At 54.6% G+C, this 23,567-nt stretch overlaps 5 protein-coding genes across 5 annotated transcripts; 3 read left to right on the top strand and 2 right to left on the bottom strand.

The window, feature by feature from the left end:
• Positions 1-1,272: 1,272 nt before the first annotated feature.
• On the bottom strand, positions 1,273-10,867 carry GCG54_00012521 (DNA polymerase zeta catalytic subunit; the record flags this gene model as incomplete). Its single annotated transcript, XM_045412397.1, has 5 exons — positions 1,273-3,814; positions 3,865-4,409; positions 5,821-8,831; positions 9,462-10,556; positions 10,618-10,867. Coding segments are annotated over 5 exons (7,443 nt in total), but the record flags the coding sequence as incomplete, so codon positions are not given.
• Positions 10,868-11,247: 380 nt separating this feature from the next.
• GCG54_00012520 (Pre-mRNA-splicing factor SLU7) lies at positions 11,248-12,645 on the top strand (the record flags this gene model as incomplete). The annotated part of the gene is made up of 1 exon (XM_045412396.1): positions 11,248-12,645. One exon carries the CDS (start codon positions 11,248-11,250, stop codon positions 12,643-12,645), a length of 1,398 nt encoding a protein of 465 aa, XP_045261431.1.
• A 261-nt stretch (positions 12,646-12,906) lies between these two features.
• Positions 12,907-13,715, bottom strand: GCG54_00012519 (40S ribosomal protein S9; the record flags this gene model as incomplete). Its single annotated transcript, XM_045412395.1, has 4 exons — positions 12,907-13,318; positions 13,410-13,508; positions 13,587-13,643; positions 13,708-13,715. The coding sequence occupies 4 exons, from the start codon at positions 13,713-13,715 to the stop codon at positions 12,907-12,909; spliced, it is 576 nt and encodes a 191-aa protein (XP_045261430.1).
• A 349-nt stretch (positions 13,716-14,064) lies between these two features.
• On the top strand, positions 14,065-14,775 carry GCG54_00012518 (60S ribosomal protein L21-A; the record flags this gene model as incomplete). The annotated part of the gene is made up of 3 exons (XM_045412394.1): positions 14,065-14,100; positions 14,165-14,280; positions 14,445-14,775. The coding sequence occupies 3 exons, from the start codon at positions 14,065-14,067 to the stop codon at positions 14,773-14,775; spliced, it is 483 nt and encodes a 160-aa protein (XP_045261429.1).
• A 1,496-nt stretch (positions 14,776-16,271) lies between these two features.
• On the top strand, positions 16,272-19,709 carry GCG54_00012517 (Endocytosis protein end4; the record flags this gene model as incomplete). The annotated part of the gene is made up of 5 exons (XM_045412393.1): positions 16,272-16,358; positions 16,389-16,519; positions 16,574-17,055; positions 17,115-19,525; positions 19,623-19,709. The coding sequence occupies 5 exons, from the start codon at positions 16,272-16,274 to the stop codon at positions 19,707-19,709; spliced, it is 3,198 nt and encodes a 1,065-aa protein (XP_045261428.1).
• Positions 19,710-23,567: the final 3,858 nt, after the last annotated feature.

Raw genomic sequence — 23,567 nt, 5'->3', positions numbered from 1 at the left:
AAGCAATGAAGCATTCTTCCCATCCACTCGCTACGCCACAACTGGCTCGGGGGCACCATCCCCACTCTCATGATCAATTCGCTCGCACGCAACGGATCACGACGTCTATGACAACCTTCTCCTTGCCGTCTAAACAGCCTGGGATTACCCTGCATGCCTTGGGCACCATTCTCCTTCCGTTTCCGACCTAATCAATCACGACTTGCATCCAGGACACCGCGTCCTACGACCAATTTCCTTTTGCGCGTCTAAGTCGAATGACTTTTGATCAACAAACCCACCACTACCGCCATCACTGCTAAAAACCAACCCGCGAAAAAAATTACCGGGGATTGCCAACATACAGATTATCTGGATCATGCTGGCTCTTATCTTTTTTTTGTGTCCGTCTCTTGTTGTACTACCGGGAGCAACCTGTTCTTGTTCCATATGGGGAGTTGGGTTAATCAAACTTGCCGAGCTCTTCATTTCACCGGCGTGTCGAGGCGAACTGGGGGACCCGTGGATTAAAGCATGCATGGATCGGCATTGGGCAAATGTATCACAAACACAAACCACCGCGATGGGAATCAGTGTGGAGTTTTCCTCATTACCGTTTTGCTTTACACAGCGCGGCACTATTGTGTTTGTTGGCACTCACACACTCACACACACCAAAAAAACAACAATCTTCTATGTACAACCTCTCTTGTTCTTAACTCTCTTTTTTACGTTCAGTATCAGCTCGGGCGTGGCTCCGGCTGTCTAGTGTAGATGTAATGCCTAAAGTTGCTTCTGCCCTTGATCATTTGGCGCGCACGCGTTTGCGTTCTAGTGTGAGTCGGGAACAGCTCCGACTGGGATCATCCCGCGACTTGACATTTCATGCGCCGTTTGTCATCTGGCACCGCCATCCGTAAACGGGGGATTGGGGATGGCATTTCGAGGTTAGCTTCTTTGCTTGTCGTAATTTCGGCCCAGACGGATGGTGAAGATCCACCAGCCAGACCAGACTCACTCGGATGCACAGACATAAAGTCGACGGATGTGTTGATAAAGTGTGGATATGCTATTCTCAGCCCAGGGACACTAACCGTCATATGTACAGGAACAGTTTTTAAGTGTATCAAAAGTATGTTGCGTCCTCTCTCTCTCCTCCTTTATGCTGCTGCTGCTGCTTTGGTAATGATCATGGTATCCTGAAATAACGCCCCTTCCGTTTGCCCGAACCCGATTTCCCCTAATCCCAGAAACCCTGATGCCAAAGAAACACACATACAAAAAACTCAATATTTAACTCGTCGCTGCTGCGGGGGCTGCAGTCCCATTGCTTCCCGTAATGATGGGCTTCTTATTCTCTTCCTCGTATACGTCGTTGGTGTTATCGTCTTCCATCCACGCGGAGTAGTCATCGTCATCGTCTAAGTTGGCGGGCACCGCCTCAATGGGGCTCGCGCGCCTCTCGGGGAGGGGCGGCGGGGTGCGGCTCGCTTCTTCGCTGGTGGTGCTGCCGCTGCTTCCACGGCTCTCGCGGGAGGGAGCGGTTGTAGAGATCGGTTCCTCATAGTCTTCCGTGTCTTCGGCCCATGGCTGGACGTATGCCGGTGGAGGGCCGTTCTCGTCCATTGGGGTTGTGGGCTCAGAGTCGAGGGGCGCTTCGACGACAAGCATGTTTTCGCCGCCGTCGTTGCTGTTGTCGATGTGGCGGCGTGAGGGCAGCGGGGGAGGCGGCACTGGTCTGCGCTCTGAGCGGTCCGACTTGCTTTCGACCAACGGTGGCGGAATCGGTTTGCGAGTCGGCCGGCTTTCGGACAGCGCAGCTGAATGGGGTCGCTCGGGCAGCTCTGGAGGGGATATAGGCTTTCGCTTCTGCACAGGGATCGTGGTGACCTTTGAGCCCTTCACGGGAGGCGGGAGGGGTGTGCCGGGTGGTGGCAGAGGTTGTCCTCGTCCCATGGGCTGGTTCAGGTCTACCGGCGGATTTTGCTCACTGGCGTTTCCATTTTTGGCGTCCTTGTGTTTCTGGAGAGCGTTCCAACCCCACTGCCTTGCTGTGACTGCGGCGTTTGCGACCGCAGCAAGCGTAGTGCGTTTGCCTTCGCCGTTTGTAGAGGCGGCGCTCGATGCCACCGTGCTGTTAGTGTCTCGCCTGAACAAGCCCTTGGAGATTGAGCCCGTAGCGCTCCTGATTGAGGGTGCTCTCGAAGTTGCCGCCGTTGGTGAGCTTGGATCTGTTGACTCGGTCGCTCGCAGCGACTCGGCGGACGACGTCGTGCTCCGTCTCTTATTGGCTACCGGCGTTCGATCGGTCTCGTTCTCATTATCTGTAGCTTCGCGAGAGGACGCAGAGGACTGGCTTCGTGCTTTCGCGACGGGTGGGGGCTTTGCTGGAGTATCGGTGGGTGTCGCAGCAGCAGAGTTGCCCTGGGACCGCGCAGACAGCGCTGCCATCATGCTTGATGCATGGTCCGGCGGTGAACTGGACGGCTTAAACATGTCTGCGTGAGCCGCATCCGTTCCGACCACTGGGTTCGCTGGACTCGATACGGACGGCGATCTGAACGGCTTAGGCTTAGATGCCGGTGATGTAGGCGAGCCCACGACATCGACGCTTGTGGACGAGCTGTTCAAGGGGCTGCTGGTTCCCTTGCCTTGTATCTTCCTGCCGAACAAGCCAGTGTGCGACGAATTCTCAACGATCGGCATGCTGTGACTCTTCTCGAACGGCCTCATGTCGCTTGGTCTCAGGTCGCTTTGCAGGTCCCCCGTGTCCTCCAAGCGGTCGACTCCCTCCACATCGCCCTCTTGTGCCACGTGAGCCTCCATGCTAGGCGACCCGACGACAGCGTCATCGTCTTCCCAGATTCCGCCTCGCCACTTCTTGTGCTCTGTATTGAAGAAGGGCATGTCGTCCCAGAATGGTTGCACCAATGTTTCCGCAATAACCTCCTTGATCCGGTTTTCAATCTGTCGTAGAATAATGGTGTAGGTAATTTGCCTAGCACTGACAATAGGCTCGATGGTCATCTCCACTTTCGGCTGACTCTGGAAGGAGAGCCAAATTCGATTACTCGGTGGCGGCTTGATCTTGAAGAGCATGTGTCCTTCAAGCTTCTTCAAGACGACAGCGAGAACGAGGTCGACCTCGCGGACCTTGAAGCGTGACCCAAGGTCGATGCGAGCTGTCGCAGCCACCTCGATTCGGAAGTTTCCAGTATACCGTACATCTGCCTCCATCACACACTCACCCTCCACGTTCAAGTCCCTGTGGCGAGGGTTAGTGATGATGGGGGCTGATTCGCCAGTTTCAATCCCGCGGATGGCAATGTTAGTAAGGAATGACGGCCGCTTCACCCGCGCAATCTTCTTAGTGAGCTTCTCTCGAATCAAGTGCTCCAAATCGGTCGTCTTGTAAATTCCGAGGAATATGCGGCCAATCATGGCATTCAACCATCGAGTGGATAGATGCTCTTCAGAAGAGTGTAGCTTCTGGACCAAAGATATGATGTTCTTGACCTCAAATTGCTTCGGTTTGGGCGCTATCCGGTCATTGCCAAAAGTCTGCTCCTGGTTGCGGAGCAAGGCGAAGTAGAAGTCTTCCTTTGCTGAGCAGTTCTCCGAGAAAAGGTAGAACGGTTTGGAGAGCTGGCTATCTGGACCAACTTCCGGCCCGTCTGGCCTCCTCGACAAACACAACGCATTCCTCTTGATGTACAGCTCTCCCTCGGGCGTCACGTCTCCCCCGGAGTATATACTGACATCGTGGTGCGCAAGTGATATGACATGTCGGACTTCGATCTGCTCGTCATCGTCAAAGAGCATCAGATGCCCATGCCTGGTGCTTGTCAGTCAAAGTCGCGAGGCGCATGGACAAGGTGCACCGACCTGAGAACAACATAGAAGACATTGCCGGCGTTCTTGGGACGCTGGCTCAACCCGTTCCTGTCCAAAGGTCCTGGTGTCGGCTTCCGCTCGAAGATGCTCTTATACATGGTCTGGTAGACGCTCTGGCTCGGGGCGGCGACGGTAGTCGACCCGGTGGGCGTGGCTCGCTCGATGGGTTTCGCGTTGATCCCCATGGGCGTGTATTCACGACACACGGCGAAGTACCCCGCTGCTACGTCGTTGTCCTGGGTCGCCGGCCGCTTCGCCTGCCCGTCGTCCTTATCGCCAGCCTTTGCGGCTTGCAGGGCCGTGAGATCGTCCCCGGGCTGCACGACGGAGTCCTGACCGCCATCGGCGTCAAGGCTTATGTCGGCATCCTGGCGGTAGGGCAGAGTCAGGTAGGCATGGACGAAGACGGCGACGACGACCAAAGGTATGAAGGTCAGGCCTCCCAGGAGATAGGTGAACAGGAAGCCGGTCCAGCCCCCCATGGCTGCTGTCGCTTCACGTCCGTCTCCCAGGCGTTCCTCTGTCGCGCGGCTGCACTACGATCTGCAGTGCTGCTAGCAGATGGGTACGACGAAGTGGAGGGGTGTTGTCGGGAGCATCGGACGCTTGTTGTTGCTGGCGAGAATCTCGGGGTGGTACGATTCGGTGTTTCGCGGGGAGGGAATGGGAGCTCTTGTTTCAGGACGAAGGCAAATGAACACACGATTTAGCAAAGGCGACTTTTCAGAAAGTGGACAAGAAATCCCACGCGGGTTTCTAGGTCTTGGCCGCAGGACGGCGTTTCTGGATCGGAGATGGATCAGGTAAGACCAGTGGGAGGTCAGGTAGGCAGGTACTCTGGTCACTTTTGGAGCTTCCGGCGTCCAATGAGTTGCTCGAATGCCGTCATGTGATGGAGTTGCGGCGGGTGCCTCCCATAAGACAGCTGGCTTGAAAGCACCTGGGCAGGCACCTGTAGAGAGCCTGTACAAAGACCCTTTGACTTTGGGGGCGAGAATGAGCGCTGTAAGGTTGAGCTGTGGCCCTTGCGAGGCGTTCTCAGGTCTGACCTTGTGTGGATACGCAGGGCGGCTAGTAGGAGTCGTAGCGCACCAAGAGCCTGAGAGTGCCGAATGACCCGCAGACCGCTGTTCCTCGGCGGGAGAGCAGCAGCTCCGATCGGGTCGGCAGCCCACACCCTGTCTACCCCGCGAGAATCATTGGGAATGGGTCCCCTGAGCAGCGTGAGGTCACTGAGCAGCAGCAATAAGTACGCTGAGTGATGGGCCATGACAGAAGCCCAGACACTCTAATTTTGGGTTGACTGTTTGGCTTCGAAGAAAGACTTCTCAGGCTTCATTAGGTGTCGATACCTGGTCATAACAAGTCGCCTCACTTCCTTCAAGACAGAGTCAATCCGGCGCGATGAGATGAAGGGAACCATTTCATTGCGGGGACCAATCTACATGCCACTCGCTTGGTGGTGTATCGCATCAGCACTTGAATCGCTCTCTTCTCATCTCCTGAAAGCACAATGAAGTCAATAACACGTCTTAGCGTATTTCTTAGTCCGTAGCGTTGGACCAGTTGTATCCGTCTAATCTCCAGCTACTTTCCGTGTGTCTTTGTTGCGACCATCCAACCGAAACAACCGCCCGTCCAACAGTGACATCATAGCTCTTTATCAACCCAAGGCCGTTGCATCAGCCAAAACGTCCCTCACAAACGCCGGGGAGGAAACATCCCACACCAACATGGTATCTTGATTAAAACACAAAAGCCTCACCATTCCAACGACACCTTCCCTGCCTTTAGGACTAGTTCCCGAATGACCGGATCCAATACGCTCTTCTCCGTCTTGAGTCTCGCGCTTTGTTTGACGCGCGAGTAGAACACGGGGCAGTCTTTGCTGTCGCAAGGGACATCGTCTGCCGCAGGGAGTCCTGAGCAGCTTCGGCATATTCTGACCACTTCCATGTACTTTCTTTCTTCGTGATTTAGGCGCGTCTGGAGGTTGAAGAGAGACGACGGCGCGTCTTGCTCGCACTTCGGGCACAGGACGCCCTCCACCTGCATTTTGGCGTTGCATGAGATGCAGGATGCAGACTTCAAATACGATTCTAGAGTCTTCTTGGCCATCCCACCACCGAGTGTCTGGTCGACGCGACGGATTCGCTGTACCTTGGGCATCTCGTCGTACCACTGCCGGACGTTGGCGCCCACCAGGTTGAAGATCCTCTCCAGCGGCGGGATGAGGTTCTTCGATATGTAGTATTCCGCATCCAGCTGGGAGTGTGAGTCCTTTAGGAGATCTTCTGGAGCGACACATCGATCGATAAGACGCGCTCCTGGGGCACCAGTTATAACCACGTAAGGCACTCGCTCTCCATACTGTGGCTCTGCTCGCGCATCTTCGAGCATCCTTTTCGTGCTAATCAGCGCGCCGGGCGGCGGTGGACCTTTATCACTGTATGTTCCGAGCTTGACTTCTCTCGCGTAGCAAAAGTCCTGGACCGAGACGGACCCACGCATGATCTTTTCGCATTGTTTCTGGAAATACGACTTGACCTCGCTCAGGTTCGCCGTCTCGAAGAGAATCTTGAGCGCCTTCTCCTCGATCTTTTGCTCTGCAGGCGTACCGTCTCGTCGGACAGTCTCGATACCCTTTGCATCAAAGTCTGGCTTGACCTGATCCTTGCTCTCGTATTTGTAGCCAACGTAGCGTTTCTTCGCAAGCAGCACGCATGGGTGGTACACCTTCTCGAACTTGAGTTTGATAGGCCGCGGGTTCATGTCGGTGATAGCCTTGGCGATCTCGTTGCCAATGTCGAAGGCTTGGTCTTTGGTCCGGCCCTTGAGGTAGACAAACAGACTGTCAGTGTCTCCGTATACAACCTCAGCCCCCCAGCGCTCCTGCGAGTGGATAAATGCAATGGCTCTTTCCAACGTTTCTCTCCCTGTTTGCACAATGCTGTCGGCGATTTCGGAGCATGGCATCCGACCGGAGAAGGACGCCGATGTGTAGCCGTAGGTGACGTTAGCAAGGAGCTTCAGTGCGAGCTGTCGATTGTTAAGCAATTGCTGCAACGTCTTGTCGTCCTTGTCTTGCTTCATCCCACTCTTCACCATGACTCGAGTTTCGAGGATCTCACCAAGCATCTTTGCGAGCAAAGACTTGCGAATCTCGGGCCTCACATACATCATCCCGTTGGGGGTAATGTTAATGTGGTCTTTCAGGAGCTCCAGAAGTCGCTTGTGTCTCTGATACTCTGTGAATCCCATCTTGTTCATTCCTCTCCAGTTGACAATGCGGCCGAGGAAGGTCGAGTAGCAAAGATTATAAGCGATCATGACGCTGGGATACAGACTTTGGAAGTCGAGCACCAGGAGTGGGCTGTTGTAGAATGCGCTCTGAGGCTCCATAACCAGTGGGAGACACTCAAGTGCATTTTGGCCACCGACCTGCTTTCGGCTAGGAGAGACAAGCATGAAGTTCTCGGGTTTGGCGATCCTGAACATGATAGACTCGACCTTGAACTGCGAGCCGCGGGAGAACACGGAGAAGAAGTCTACTCCCAGTAGTCGGGCCTGCTCACTAGTCCTAGGAATCAGTTCGTTTGATTCTAGGATCTGAATGTCAATCCGTGTGCGAGCAAGATAGTAACGCAGCAGCTTGTCAAGATCCCGTTGCTTGCTGCTCTTGTACCATTCCGTCAAGGTTCTCCAGGAATAGTGAGGTATGCGGCGGTGGAGCACATGCCACACGACGTTTTCCATGGTGTACTGGAGCAAATTCAGCTCCCCTCGCATGGCTCGCCAGATGTTGATCATATGTCTCCCTGTGACACGAATAGTTGAGGTCGTGTTGAAGCCCCAACGATCATTCTCTTTTCCGATTCGGCCATGGGAGTTGCTCTTCATACGAGAAAACTCGTCGCAGAGGTCATAATCGTACTTCAGGCGGGCTCTCTCAATAAGGTAGCCCCATGAACTGCCGTGGACCTCGTAGCCCGTCAAGATGTCAGGATCATGGGCCCTGACAATCTCCACCATACGGACCATTAGATCCAGCTCAGATGACTCTTCCAAGATTTCTGCTGCGATGTATCGTCTCATTCGCGCAGCAAGCTCACCATCGGGTGAAAGAACGACAACACCAGCAATAATGCCGCCAGCCGCGTCCTGGCTAGCGCTAATTGTGCCGTCTGCCTTGATAGACCAGAAGATGCATTGAACCTCGTCCTCTTCAGGATTCGGGACAAATTTCCCTCTCGTATTGACATGCACCTCCAAAGCCATGGTACTCATATACTGAGCCTCATGCTTAACGCTTGTTGACTTCTTTTTCGGTGAGTACTTGAAGCCATGCTTGTTCTTTGGTGTAGGGCCGTCGATTTGAGAAAGATAGCGTTTTGAAGCCAGTGGGGTTCCTGCAAGTTTACCATCGATTTTCTTGGGCCCCTTCTTCGGAGGATGCTTCTTCTCCCACCATTCTTGCACCTCCTTAGATGATGGTGGTGGTTGAGCTATCTCCCAGCTTCGGTAAGAGCAAATCCTACCTTGCGCCTCATAAGCTTGGTCTGTCTTGGTCCTATCGTACGGCGTGTCTGGCTTCATTCCCACACTTGCTGCAGATGTCCCAGAAGGATCAAAGTCTGCAAGGTAGGGCAGCGTGTTGCTCTCGAGCCGGAACTCCCGACCAGCATATTCTCGTGGCCGAGGAGGGACATCCTTTTCCTCGCTGTAATATGCATCTTGGTAGATCGCATCGGGTATTTGCAAGTCCTTCAACGATGACGTGATGTCCTTGAGAACAGGAGGCAGCGTTCCGATGATAAATTGTCTCTTGTTTGAGAAAGCCCCGAGCGCCGTCTGCGCTCGATGAATCAGATTTTCTGTTCCAGTTGAATCTTTGGGCGGACTCGCGATACGGACTTTCTTGGGTGTAGGGTTGGAGTCAAGCTTGGTACCCACGGTGTCTGGAGCGAGATTGAAGGACACGTGCTTCTGGGACTCTTTCTGCTCTTGCTGGGACCCCCGAGGTTGGCTCTTCTGGCTCAGCCGAAGCCTGGTGGTTGGATCTTCCTGGCTTTTGACTACCGGAAAAGATAGTTGCTGATTCGCCATCGGCTTTCCATCAGGGCCTTGTGAAGAGCGGGGGTTGTTTTGGGAATTGGAAGGAAGCATCACAACCTGTTTCATTTCCGAGTCTCCTTCTGCTGGAAGGTACGCTTTTGCGGCGACAGGAGGCGCAGAACGTGGTTGTTTTGATGGTTCTGTGGTGTCTGTTCGGGTACGTTTGATTGAAGGCGCCGCTGGATGAGGCGACACCGACCTCTTTACTGCCACTTTTCGTTGCGTGTTTGAGCGCGCCTCTTCCTTCGATCTGGAAACGAGACCCTCCGCCTCGGCGGCATCAAGCAACTCCTGCCAAACAGGCATTACAGGCGGAGTGCCAGTTTTGAGCCTGCTTGTACAGATGCCCTCGTATGGTGGGAGCGAAGGATCTCTCAGGCCCTTTACTGTGTTTGAAGCCTTCACAACATGACCTCCGTTGGCATTATTACCTGCCACATCTGTTTTCGGCTTCTGAAGCCCCGGTCTCTTACTCTCATTTTCAGCAGCCGGGTCCAATTGGTCACCCTTCTTCAGACCAAGTTCGTCCAACTGCATGAGAGCCTCCTCGTCAGAATCGACCGGAAATGGGTCGAAGTCTTCACCTTCTAGTTCAAGAACGCCCTGCTCGTCGACTTCGATACTGCTCGCGGGGTTTTGGTTTGATGGGGCGTGATTGGAAGGTAAACCTAAGGCGGGCAAGAGATTGGTCGGGTACAAATCTTCTACAGACTGTAGCGCTGTTTTGACTTTGGATTCCAGAGGTTTATGCTCAACAAAGGTGTCGAAGTTCGGCTCAGAAGTGTCTTCTGGGTCCTTCTCGGCTTCGATGAGCCTAACCACTTCTTCTTGGTATTCCTCTTCGTGAATCCATCCTTGCGGCTGCGAGTCGCGTGCATTTGCTGACATCGAGATCAAAACTTCAGCTGGGAAGGGACTGCTGCCAGGGTCTGCGTTTGGCATCTTCAACTTCCGCCGGCGAGTCTCATCCTTCCAAAGCCCTGCCATGCTGTAGACCAGTTTAACATCCGCAGGAAGCGGCTTCACTCTCTCCACAAAGTCATGATGAAGCCTGCGTTCTTTCACCATCCGGCGGTTGATGATGTTTTGCACGCAAATATCAACTTCGACAGAGCAATGACTGACCCTGGGCAAGCTCAAGTCCTCCAGCACACGGCCTCTTGGGATGGAATGGTCATGCCAGAGGTGCTGGGAGTTTCCTTCGACGTCGTAAGACGGTATCGGGCCTCTGAAATAGACATCAGACGCATCCAGATACCCGCAGCCGTATAGGTTGTAGTCTGTCATGAACTGCAACAAGTACTGAAGGTGCGCTTCGTAAGGCTGGAACTTCTTCTTCAGAATGACACCCTGTTGAAGCAAGTCGGCCAGCCTTGTCATGACGATCGGGTTGAACATGTAGATCTTGAGAAAGAATCTGTAGCCGACATGAAAGCCGTAGAAGGGAACACCCTTCACAAGGGTGATTCGCGCCACGAACTTGGCATTATCTGCATATTGATCACGCCGATAGCTGACGGCCAGGGCATGATCAATGGAAAGATGAAGGCGATATATGTAGGCTCCCACTGTACGCTTGATGAGATTGTGATATTTAAAAAAAACAAAAAACGGAAAAAGTATACTTACCATCCTCTGGCTCCAAGCTGCCTTGATACTCGACATACAAGTACGGGAAAGCCCCATGTATGTGAGCGCATACTTTCTGGCCAGTTTCCGTTGAACCAAAAACTCTAACGACCGGGACCTTGGGGCCCTTCTTGGCTTGTGCAGGGCCTATGTCATTGCGAAGTTGGGGGTCGTAACGTGTTGGTGTCGCCTGGTAGTGGTCGATGCAGTTCAACCTCACCCTGAACAGGTCCATCGTGGCTGCGAGCGAAACTCATGGAGGATGAGAGAAGGCGGAACCGACAGAAATCATGGTCAGCAGGCACCGAACACGCTGGAGCACATACTGAGGGCGTTTGTCTCCTTTGGGAAGCTCAGCGGCGACGCGACCTTGTCGTGTTGTTGCCGATGGGAAGCGCGTCACTAACGCCTAGGATGAGCGGTGTCACGTGGCGATAAGATTCAACCCACACAGCCACGATTTAGTGTCTCAGCCACGCTTTCGGATTTGCTCAAGCTCGGCCTTACTTTCGTCGCGTTTGCCTTCATCTCGTCCAACCTGCCTACCTATCTCTTCGTTAGGTGCACTCGGCATATCTCGTCTCCCCTTCGCTACCAAGCAGAACGACGCACTTCTCTTCCAAAGTCAAGATGCCTCCACCACCGCCCCCCCGAAAACCCGATCCCAAGGCTTCAGGCGCCGCTTCAAAGGAAGAGAACATTTACATCCCCTCTTTCATCAGTAAAAGGCCGTTTTACGCCGGCGAAGAAGGGGACCAGACCGACTACCTCGAGCACCAGCGTCTACAAAACAAGAAGAACGATCAGTCAAAATGGTACGATCGTGGGAGGAAGGCTGGCCCGGCCGCGACCAAGTACCGCAAGGGCGCCTGCGAGAACTGTGGCGCCATGACACACAAAGCCAAAGACTGTCTCAGCAGACCGCGCGCGAAAGGCGCAAAGTGGACCGGCAAGGATATCCAAGCAGACGAAGTCATTCAAGACGTCAACCTCGGCTGGGACGCCAAGCGAGACCGCTGGAACGGATATGACCCCAAGGAATACCGGAATGTCGTGGAAGAATTCAACGAGATGGAGGCGCTGAGAAAGAAGGCACTCAAGAAGGGCGACGCTGAGGACGAAGATGATGGCGACAAGTACGCAGAAGAGAACGATATGAGCAAGCACCAGAGTACTGCTACGCGCCAGCTCAGAATACGAGAGGACACCGCCAAGTATCTCGTCAACCTGGACCTGGACTCGGCCAAATACGACCCGAAGACGCGATCCTTGGTGGACGGAGGTGCGACTGCGGACAAAGCGGCAAATCTCTTCGCGGAGGAGGGTTTCATGCGCGGTTCGGGAGACGCCAACGAGTTTGAAAAAGCTCAAAAGTACGCTTGGGAAGCGCAGGAGAAGAGCGGTGACACCACGCAGCATTTGCAGGCTAACCCTACCGCCGGAGAGTTTTATCGCAAAAAGGAGAAGGAGGAGGCGGAGAAGAAGCGCGCAGAGAGGGAGAAAAAGCTCAAGGATATGTACGGCGACACCTCGCAGTACACGATGCCTGAAGAGATGAAGAACCTCATCACCGAGTCGGAACAGTACGTTGAGTATGACGAGAGCGGCCTCATCAAGGGCGCACCGAAGGTCATCGCGAAGTCCAAGTACCCTGAGGACGTCTATATCCACAACCACACCTCTATCTGGGGAAGTTGGTGGTCTAACTTTCAATGGGGTTACGCTTGCTGTCACTCGGTAGTCAAGAACAGCTACTGCACGGGCGAGGAGGGGAAGCAGGCATGGGAAGCTTCGGAACGTCAGCGAACTGGCCTTGCCTTGGCTCCTCAGGAGGAGGCTCCCGAGGCTCCCGAGGCTCCCAACGAGGAAGAGAAGCAGGAGATTCCTCCCGAGAAGGTGGCAAAGAAGCGAACGGTGGAGGAGATGATGGGAGGTGTATCAGAAGCCGAGATGGAAGAATACAGGAGGAAACGGACGGCAGCAAACGATCCGATGGCAAAGTTCCTGGGCAAGGATGAATTGGTTTAGACTATCGAGGCATTGCATTGGACAAATATGATACCCATTCCCTTCATCACTGGCGTGCAAGGGTGAAATGTGTTTCCTGAACAAAATTGACTTTTCTGTAACATTCATTCGTGGTATCCCGTATTTGATGCAATCATTCCATTTTGCCTCTGGCGAACGCCGTGACTATGAACACCCCAATTCCCACATGGTTGGTTTTGTTTTCCAGCCAGTCCCAGAGCTTTTGTTGACCTATCCTTAGCCTAAATGGTGGCGTTGCATTTACTCCTCATCCTCCTCCTCGTCACCACCGTCGGCCTTCTCGGCGGCGGCGGCCTTCTTTCTGCGGACACGGCCGGGGCGGCCACCGCCGAAGGGCGAGGTAAGGGCGAAGTCAATGTGCTTCTGGGAGTCGAGACGGACGATGAAGGAAGGAACGTTGACGATCTGCTTGCCGACACGGATGTGGCGCTGGCGGATGAGAACACGGGCGTGGTGGATGGACTTGGCGAGGCCGAGCTTGTAGACGCAAGTCTGGAGGCGACGCTCAAGGAAATCCTCGACCTTCAGGGCAAGGACGTAATCGAGCTTCATGCGAGACTCGTCGAGGACACCGACACGCACGAGACGGCGAATCAGGGCGTTACCCTCGAAGAGGCGCTTGGGGTCCTTCTCGTCAAGGGTCAAGAGCTGACTATGATGGGTGTTAGCTATATTGTGCCCCTCCCACACCAAGGGCGCAAACATGTATGTTCACATGCGCAACCGGGAAGAGCAACACATACCGGGCAGCACGACGAATCTTGGAGAGGGTAAGCTGGACACGCCAGACCTCACGCTTGTTGCGGAGACCGTACTCGCCCACGAGCTTAAGCTCGGAGTCCCTGTTATGTCGAAGTCAGTTTTCGGAATTCACGACGTAAACCGAGCAAGCTCAAGTTCAGTGGCCGGAGAATACTGACAATCGGGCGGCCTCGAAGGGGCGACGGGGGACCTTGGAGGTCTTGGAGTAAGTGAGACTGATGCGCAATCATCGTTAGCAAGTCGAATTGCAGTGCGCCATCGCCATCACCAGCAACTTACGGAGCCATCTTGCCGACCCGTCGATTTTCCTCGTTGTCGTTGTCGTTCGATACACGAAGAAAAAAAAAGTGTCAAGGCAGACAGTAAAATGCAAAGGTGGGCAAGAAAGGCGTGGGACAGGGCTCGCTTGTGGTGGAGACGCCCTGCGCTGGCCTTGCCCAATTGGGGATGGCGGGTCACGTGGCGGACCCAGGTGCCCTAAGGAAAGTGCGACCCCCAGGGCCCTCGGGAAACAGCTCCCACACGACGGCTGCCGAATGCGAAATTTTGCCTGGAGTTTTTTTTTTCGCGATCTCCTCAGGACCTCGACGACAACTAACCATCACCAACCGCCCTTAACGACAAAACACCGGCAAAATGGGTCACCCAGCGGGTCTTCGCGCGGGAACGCGCGTATGTCTAACGATTCCAACGATTTTTCGAGATTGCGGGCGGATTGCTGACGGTTCGTTTGCAGTATGCGTTCTCCAGAAACTTCCGTGAGAAGGGTATGATCAAGCTCTCCACGTACCTCCGCGAGTACCGCGTTGGCGACATTGTCGACATTAAGGCGAACGGTGCCGTCCAGAAGGGGTAAGCAACGAACCCGCCCGACCTTGGAATTGCAATGGCACGGCACACGGCGCAATCGAGGAAACTTTGAAGTTGGCCGAAATTGTGGTCGTGTGTGCGTTGTGGTGTCAGGGTCTTGTGTGTCTTGTACACAAAACAGGATGACTGACAGGACGGGTCTGCAGTATGCCTCACAAGGTCTACCACGGCAAGACTGGTGTCATCTACAACGTCACCAAGTCCGCCGTCGGTGTCATCATCTACAAGAAGGTCAAGCACCGCTACATCGAGAAGCGCATCAACCTCCGCATCGAGCACATCCACCCCTCCCGCTCCAGAGACGACTTCCTCCGCCGTGTCAAGGAGAACGCTGCCCTGAAGAAGAAGGCCCAGGCCGAGGGCAAGCCCCTCCAGCTCAAGCGTCTCCCCGCCCTCCCCCGCGACGCCCGCACCGTCTCCTTCAAGGAGAACAAGCCCGAGACCGTCACCCCCCTTCCTTACGAGACGACGATTTAAGAGTGTCTTTGTGGGGGGTTTGGCAGTTCTTCTTTTGCATGGGGTGTTTACGTGAGGAACGGAAAGAATTCTAGCATGGAAAGGCATCACGTTTTCGGCAACGTTCATAGGGAATGGAAAAAAGAAACCAATGACACTTCATCGTCTGCCTGTACGCCGGAATGCTACTCGTGAGACCCGTTGGCCCCTCTGCGACCTTGCCGCCGTGCCTCGGGGTCGTCCCTCTGGGTCGGGAGCGCGGTACAGGTCCGGTGTCTGGGTGTTTTGTGTTATTGAGGAAACCACTGTCAATCCAGTGCGCCTGTTTGGTTGACAGGCAGAATAGATCGCCCAGGTCCTCCGCCGGGCTTCATGATACCCTCGATCAATGGAAGAACATGACCTTGCGTATTGAATGCAATTATTGAAGTGCGATGACAAAGCAAAAAGCTTCACTTGCCATCCTTGAAATCCCATCAGATCCTCCTCGTCTGGGTTGGTGACTTTCTTATTCTTTCAGCACTACTCCCGTGCCCGATACAGTACCCATCAACAAGGTTCGGGGCCGGCATTGCATGAGTAACGGCCACAATTGTCCATCACAAGCTTATAACTGCCCAGCATATGGGAACAACCAATTGGCTCCGGGTCTGGTCTGGTTCAGAAATCAATGCACTTGGGCAACTCACTTGAAACCCGCCATCGATGCGAGGGGCGATTCCTGGTGCATCCGCATATGCACTGTAGCTGAGTTCATCCCCTTGACTACAGTCATGAGTTTGTTCTTGATACATGCAATGCGCCATTGTAACCGTGTGTCGAAGGACCGGCTGCACAAAAGCTTCCACAATTGCTTGCATTCCGTCTGTCTCATTCCAACTGTAGTTCATCACTTCGCTTGACAGAATTGTCGAGAGACACATCTTTAAGGGCCTTTCCGTGTGCATCGCAATTAGAAGTCCGGGCAGTGCCGCAGGGACCTCTTGGGGCCAACTTTGATCGTTTTACCCCACCATTATCGTCATCAAATCAGGCATCTGTCCGGAGCTTAGGTACCTGGCCCCTCTGTGGCAGTGGTAAAGTGACAGCCCGTGTCACTGACATTTGCCCCGGATTAGTGTTGTTCCATGGCTTTATGCCCAACCCGACTGGAACCGAGCCGAATCGCAACCTACGGGGTCGTCTTGGCGCTACTATCGCCGGAGCTTGCGCATGTTGCAGAACCCAGCCACACTCGAGCTGCCAAACGTTCTAGAGCTTTGTCACCGCTGACGACTCTTCCCGCCTCTCTCTTCCACTCGGCACGGAAGTCGCTGACGATTTCTTCTCACGATTCTCTCGTTAATTGCTGCTTCCTGTAGTCTGGTTCCCTGCGACCGTCAGGCAGCATTGCACGTGGAGCTGTCTCCTTTTAAACGTTTAGGAGACGTCATATCCTCGGACCATTTCGATTAGAACACCAGCGTTAACCACCCCCCTCCCGAGTTCCGCCTTTGCGCGCGTACGAAACCGACGAGATGGCTGCCGTGCCTGATACCAGACATACCAAGTCTGTCATTTTCCTCCATCATCAGCTCAATGCCTGGCTTGATTTCGCGGTGACGGTGCACTGACACTTCTCCAGGACCGACCAGGAGTTGGCAATCAACATTAAGAAGGCCACGAACCCCGACGAGACTGCGCCGAAGAGAAAACATGTCCGAAGCTGCATTGTTTACACATGGGACCATCGTTCCTCCCAGGCCTTCTGGGCCGGGATCAAGGTGTAGGTGAATGCGCTCGCAACGAAAAGGCAAACGCTGACAATGCTGCTCTGCAGCCAGCCTATTCTCGCCGATGAAGTCCAGACGTTCAAGGCTCTGATTACCTTACATAAAGTCCTCCAAGAAGGACACCCTAACACCTTGAGAGAAGCCATGGCGCAGAGAGGGTGGATTGACAGCTTGAACCGCGGGATGAGCGGAGAAGGCGTGCGAGGATACGGACCTCTGATCCGGGAATATGTGTACTATCTCCTGGCCAAGCTTTCTTTCCACCAGCAGCACCCGGAATTCAACGGCACCTTCGAGTACGAAGAATATCTCAGTCTGAAGGCCATCAACGATCCTAACGAAGGTTACGAGACGATCACCGACCTGATGACCCTCCAGGACAAGATTGAGCAGTTTCAGAAGCTGATCTTCTCGCACTTCCGCCACGTCGGAAACAATGAGTGTCGCATTTCTGCTCTTGTGCCCTTGGTGCAAGAGAGCTACGGTATTTACAAGTTCATCACGAGCATGCTGCGCGCCATGCACTCCAGTGAGTCCCGCAATCCCTTTTCCGTTTGAAGCGATGACCGATCGGACTGACTTTCGTAGCAACCGGCGATGCCGATGTGCTCCAACCCCTGCGCGAAAGATACGATGCTCAACACTACCGTCTCGTAAAGTTCTACTATGAATGCTCAAACCTCCGATACCTGACCAGCTTGATTACCATTCCTAAGCTGCCGCAGGATCCGCCTAATCTGCTGGCGGAGGACGATGAGGCGCCCGCGCTGCCCGCCCGACCGAAACAGGAGATCGAGAGACGCCCGACACCGCCCCCTGAGCCGAAGTCGCAAGAGCCGGATGATATCTCTGAGTTCTGGAAGAACGAGCTCGAGCGTCAAAACCGCGAATATGAGGAGCAGCAGAGAGTATTGGAGGAGCAGGCACGACAGCAGCAAGCTATGCAGTTGGCGGCACAGGAGCAAGCGCAGCGCGACTTCGAGGAGCAGCAGCGTAGGTTGGCTGAGCAGCAGCGCCGCGAACAAGAGGCGCTCATGCAGCAGCAGCTCCAATATCAGACGCAGGGTAGACTTGCGGAGCTGGAGCAGGAGAACTTTAATGCTAGAGCTCAGTATGAGCGAGATCAGCTCATGCTGCAGCAGTATGACCAGAGGGTGAAGGCGTTGGAGAGCGAGCTTTCTCAGATCCAAGGACATTTCGGCCAGCAACTCGGCAGCAAGGACGACCAGATCCGGGCTCTGCAAGAGCAGGTCAACACATGGCGCACAAAGTACGAGGCCCTTGCGAAGCTCTACTCACAGCTTCGTCACGAGCACTTGGACCTGCTTCAAAAGTTCAAGTCTGTTCAGTTGAAGGCAGCCTCTGCGCAAGAAGCTATTGAGCGCAGGGAGAAGCTGGAACGTGAGATCAAGACCAAAAACCTCGAACTCGCGGATATGATCCGAGAGAGAGATCGCGCGCTCCACGATAAGGACCGCCTTTCAGGGGCGAACAAGGATGAGCTTGAGAAGCTGAAGCGCGAGCTCCGCATGGCCATGGACCGGGCCGACAACATCGAGAGAAGTAAGGGTAACGAGCTCTCAACCATGTTGTCCAAGTACAACCGTGAGATGGCCGATCTCGAGGAGGCTTTGCGTCTGAAGTCTCGCGCTCTGGATGATGCGCAGGCTAAGCTCAGGGATGGCAGCAGCGACCTCGAGCAGCTTCTCCGTGACAAGGAGGAAGAGCTCGAGGTTTACAAGGCGGGCATGGACCAGACGCTTATTGAGCTCAACGAGCTGAAGCTCAACCAAGGTGATACGGATCAGGTTATTGACGGACAGATTGATGCCCTGATCATGGCCAACCTGGACAAGATCAACGACATCATCGACTCGGTGCTGCAGTCGGGTGTGCAAAGAGTGGACGACGCACTGTACGAGTTGGACTCTACGATGCAGGCAGGAAACCAGAACGCCTCGCCTTCGTACGTTCTGTCGCAAATCGAGAAGGCCTCTTCCAGTGCCATGGAGTTTGCCACGGCATTCAACAACTTCATCGCTGACGGCCCTAATGCCACTCATGCTGAGTTGATCAAGACCATCAACGTCTTCGCCGGTGCCGTCGCGGATGTTTGCACCAATGCCAAGGGTATCACTCGCTTGGCTACCGATGAGAAGAAGGGTGACTCCTTGATGAACGGCACTCGTCAGTCTGCCATGTCGACTGTCAAGTTCTTCCGCGGTCTCCAGAGTTTCCGCCTGGAGGGCATGGATCCCATCCAGAAGACTGATGTTGTCATCAACAGCAACAACGAGGTGCAGATGAACCTGCAGAAGCTCAACAAGCTCGTCGAGACCTTTGCTCCCAATGCCGGCAAGCTCGCAGGCAAGGGTGATCTTGGTGACATTGTCGACCAGGAGCTCAGCAAGGCTGCCGATGCCATCGCGGCCGCCGCAGCTCGCCTGGCCAAGCTCAAGAACAAGCCTCGTGACGGCTACTCCACCTACGAGCTCAAGGTTCACGACACGATCTTGGACGCCGCCATGGCCATTACCAACGCCATCGCACAGCTTATCAAGGCTGCCACGGCGACTCAGCAGGAGATCGTCCAGGCTGGTCGCGGCTCCTCATCGCGTACCGCCTTCTACAAGAAGAACAACAGGTGGACGGAAGGTCTCATCTCGGCAGCCAAGGCCGTTGCGACGTCGACCAACACCCTCATCGAGACTGCGGACGGCGTCCTCTCGAACCGCAACAGCCCCGAGCAGCTCATTGTGGCTTCCAACGACGTGGCGGCATCCACCGCGCAGCTTGTCGCCGCCAGCAGAGTCAAGGCGGGCTTCATGTCCAAGAGCCAGGAAAACCTCGAGCAGGCCTCCAAGGCCGTCGGCGCCGCCTGCAGAGCGCTTGTGCGCCAGGTGCAGAGCATCATCAAGGACCGCAACGAGGAGGACGAGGCGGTCGACTACTCCAAGCTCGGTGCTCACGAATTCAAGGTCCGGGAGATGGAGCAGCAGGTACGTTATCACTCGGCATCGTTGCCTTCTTGGCAGACGAGGCTTTTCTTGGCGATGTTTAAAAGGATGGTTTGCTGACGCGTTGCGCTACTATTAGGTCGAGATCCTGCAGCTAGAGAATGCGCTGTCGGCGGCACGACACAGGCTAGGAGAGATGCGCAAGATTTCCTACCAGGAAGAGTAGAAGTCGCGCTGGCTGTGGCAGTCAGTCCTATCAGACGACGGATATATCTTCCGTCGTCAAGGGGGTTCCGACGACATCGCCGGTCACTTCCCGTGAGAGGAGCCAGTTGTGTATTCGCGTTTTTTTTAAAGCTTCAAAAAACATACCGAGGTGGGTTGGCGATGGCGGGCACTAGTAGCATTCGTTGGTAGTCGTTGTTTATTAGCTCTATTTTCACACCCAATCTACCGCGCGAGCATTTACTCAGGGTGGAAAGGACTGGCAGAATTTTGATGAAGTTTCTTGGCTTTTCAACTATCCGCATGCTCTACTCACCCGTTACCCGGTCTTCTCCCTCGTTTGTGGCTTGTTGTCTCTTGTCACCCTCCGTCTCCCGCCCTTCACCTCCGCCCCACAGTGCCGACGTGACAAGCCAGACATGAAAACGGAAAACGCCCTTTCTACGACCCAATCCTAGCTGTATACCCCTCAACAGACGTAGGTCACATCACGAGTAATCAGCTTAGCGAGAAGCACCTCAACGTCCGAAAGCCCGGTAATAGGAATACGTCCGGAGTTCTAAGGGTCTGGAGCGTAAGCGGTGAAAGGGCAGCGGCTGGGCGGAGGCGTTGGAGGGCGCGTCGGAGCTGAGGCCGTTGGGTTAGTTGGAGAGGGGATTCGGACCTGAGTCCGAGGCATGATGTTGTGGCTTTTTGGCATGCGGTTGGCGTTTGTCAAAAATTCCAGGTGATGGTTCGTTTGTCGAGCGAGGATGCTGCACTGTGCTGGGAAATATGGAACTTGTCCGAAAGATGGGTCAATTTTGGCAGTCATCTTTGGTTTCGATAGCTCAATGTTGCTAGAGGAGATATCATAACACCAATCACCCGAAGCCAGACATTTTAGTATGAGGTTGTTGTCACGATATTGCTGCCGTCACAGCTACTATGGGGAACATGCGAGCACCCGCGGGATCACGGAGCACTCCCCCGTCGAAACAGCAGGTACCCGTGTCATAGCAGCCTCACACCCCAGCGTCGCAGCGGCTCGAAAGTGAAATCCGACGACATTTCTTGATCTGTCATCTCCCGCTTCCGCCAGGGAGAAAACAAGAGCGGCTCCGCGGGTCGTGGGAGGCACGCGAGAGCGCCAGCTGACGTGCTAAGACAGCTCGAAGGCGGGTTATCGTCTCTTCTCATCCAATCACTGAGGGCTCAGTTGTCACCATGGATCAAATTGCCATACTGTTTTCTCGCGCCGGTCCTTTCCTCGCGTCCGCCTTCGCATCCCCTGGTTCATCTGCTGGGCGGGTCTGGTCTCAGCTGCTAGAGTAGACCAAACGCTTTCCGTCGATAAATGGCAAAGGGGGCTCTCAGACATTTGACTCAGTTCTGAGTCGCCCGAGATCCCGCGTTGAGTCAAAGTATCTTAAAAACGCAACCCGGGGCGGGGTCCGGCCCTCCGAAGAACGTGATTTTGTCAACTTCATCTCGGAGGTCGAGCCCGCCTCCGATGGAGCCCACACGAAAGTTATACAAGGTGTTCTCCGCGGTGTCAGACGGATTACACATCGGATATACTCTCCGGCCTAGACCCTCCTCATGGTAAAAGCCACTGCTCTTTGTCATTTGAGTGAAAGACAGAGAGGTTGAGGAGAACCAGAGTGGCCACGACAAGCGATTAATCTCGTCGTTCGGGATTACCGTGACCCCGAGCGTTGACTTCAAGAGTCCAGACTGAACTACAAGATCGAAGTCGGGTGAGAAACCGGGCATGCTGTCCAATCACGGTCCTCAGAAGATGCCGTCTGGAAGACATCCATCCCCGAGGGTGGGCCCGGGCACCTCCTCCAGCCCCGGTTCGCCCAGAGACTCCGATGAGATCTGAGCATCGGGACCTGTCCATGCGTGAGTACTGGAGCGTCTAGCTGATTGCGTCTCTGTATCGTAGTGGGTTACTCCAAGGGGTGTAGCTCCAGCCGTGGGCACCGTTGAGAAAGCGACCAGGGGCATCAACCATCCTCGTGTGATGTTGTTGCTTCGTAAGGGGCTCCTGTCAGTCATTGTGGCGTACGTGGGTGATGATCGATTGGCTCGGAATCAAAAGCCTCCTTTAGCCAAGGAGGCGGGCTGCAGGGCATGGCGGACGACATGGTGAACAACTCTTTGGAGAAGCGGCAAGGAATGACAGGGTGCTGGTGAAGATGGGCACTGCTTTGGTCAGACATGAGCCGCTTTTCCTTGCTCTGTCAGTAATTTCAAGACGCAAGGCTTGGCTGAGACGAGTATGATGGCCTTGGAGATCCCTCTTTCATGTCTTGTCGGCATGTCCTGGTCCTAGCCCACTCGTTTCCTCCCTGCTCCCTGGTATGTCTGTCTTGTGTCATTAAGGTACGAAGCGAACTCTAGTACGCTAGCCAGAGGAGGAATCACGCCTATCGAACAAGATGATTGGATATTAGAGACAGGGTTGACGCGTGTTGTCGGAGAAGGTTATGTGACGAAGAGAGTTTGCTGGTGGTTAGATTCGGAACGAAGGCATGGGTTCTAAAGCGCAGATGACAGGTCATTGGAGGGGCTGTTGGCGACCAGTGCTCGCCTGGTCTTTGAGCGCCTTGTACTGCTGCCTGTAGACTTCATAACAAACGAACCTTTGTGCCACCACACGAAAATAGGCCACTCCAAGACCATGAGATTCCAAGCGCGATCGTATATCTCACCAATCGCCCCATTATCAATCTTCGCGCTTGTCCGCCACCTCCTCAATGATGCCCTGCACTTTCTCGCTCGCTGATACTCACTCTAGAAGCTCACGAGGTATCGTATTGGGTAGAGAATGTACTTCATGCAAGGCCGCTGAAAAGCGCGCGTCCCGCGCCAACCTGTGGCCATCGGCGACGAGAAGTCTCTGCGCCCGCTGCTGGGAATTTGTGACGCGCACCGACTGTTGCATGGTGTGGTGACCTCGTCTATCATTCCCAGCATACGCCTGACCAGTTGAGCCCTGGATCGGTCACTTTGGTCTCCCGACACAAGAGAGCGATGAATCTGACAACCCTCCCGTTGCTGGCGCGACAAAGGGAAGAGCTGCTTCAGATCTGCCCATCTCTCAGGTCCATCTGCTACTTTACTGGGTCTATCAACTCGATGACCCCAGCCGCTGGTTTTTGACCGCATTTGTATCCGCAAGGCTTTGTGAGCCAAGTCGTGGGGTTCGGGATATGGAAAGCAGGTAAAGCCCCCACAGGACTACCACATAGCGACTCTAGCTAGCGCAGGAAACGCCAGGTCGTCACGGGGGTGTTCTACAGGCTGCCGGCCTCATCCAATATGTCTTGTTCCCACCTAACATCGGTCCCCTGTTGCCTTACGGCCGTACGTCTGTGCTGGAGACCAGGTGTAAGATCGAGTGCCGGGATCTGGGTGGTTGGACCGGGCGGTGACTTCCAGAAGGCGGGCGACGCTGTATTTGACAATCGCTTGGCAGCCGGAAATTAGACGCCGATAGCTGATTGCAGCCGTTGCGCAGAGTGACCCAGGGGATCGTTTCCTGTGAAGACGGGAATCCCAAAGGGGTCCCTGTTACGTTCGTACCCCTGGACCTCCAGGCGTGTTCCTTGGGGGCCGTTACTAGGCGGTCAGGGAGGCCCGCAGGCTCGGATCATTTCTCACCAATGCGGGGGAGCAGCAGCGGCAGTCTAAAGCGGTGATGATTGGTCGGTAGAAGCGTACAGTATCCTGATTACTGTGCCGGGGCGGTGTTGAAGAGTGTCGATGAGTCGACGATGCTGGACAGATTGCGTGGGGCATGGGTCGATGGGTGTCGAGTGGCATCTTCCAGATTCTTGGCGATGATGTCGGCAAGGTCGGTGAAGGCCTC

Source organism: Colletotrichum gloeosporioides (genome assembly GCF_011800055.1).
Source record: "Colletotrichum gloeosporioides strain Lc1 chromosome Unknown consensus_65, whole genome shotgun sequence".
In the NCBI taxonomy this organism is placed as follows: Eukaryota; Fungi; Ascomycota; class Sordariomycetes; order Glomerellales; family Glomerellaceae; genus Colletotrichum; species Colletotrichum gloeosporioides.
The sequence above is the reverse complement of the archived record's forward strand: the minus strand, read 5'-3'. Positions and strand labels throughout refer to the sequence as shown.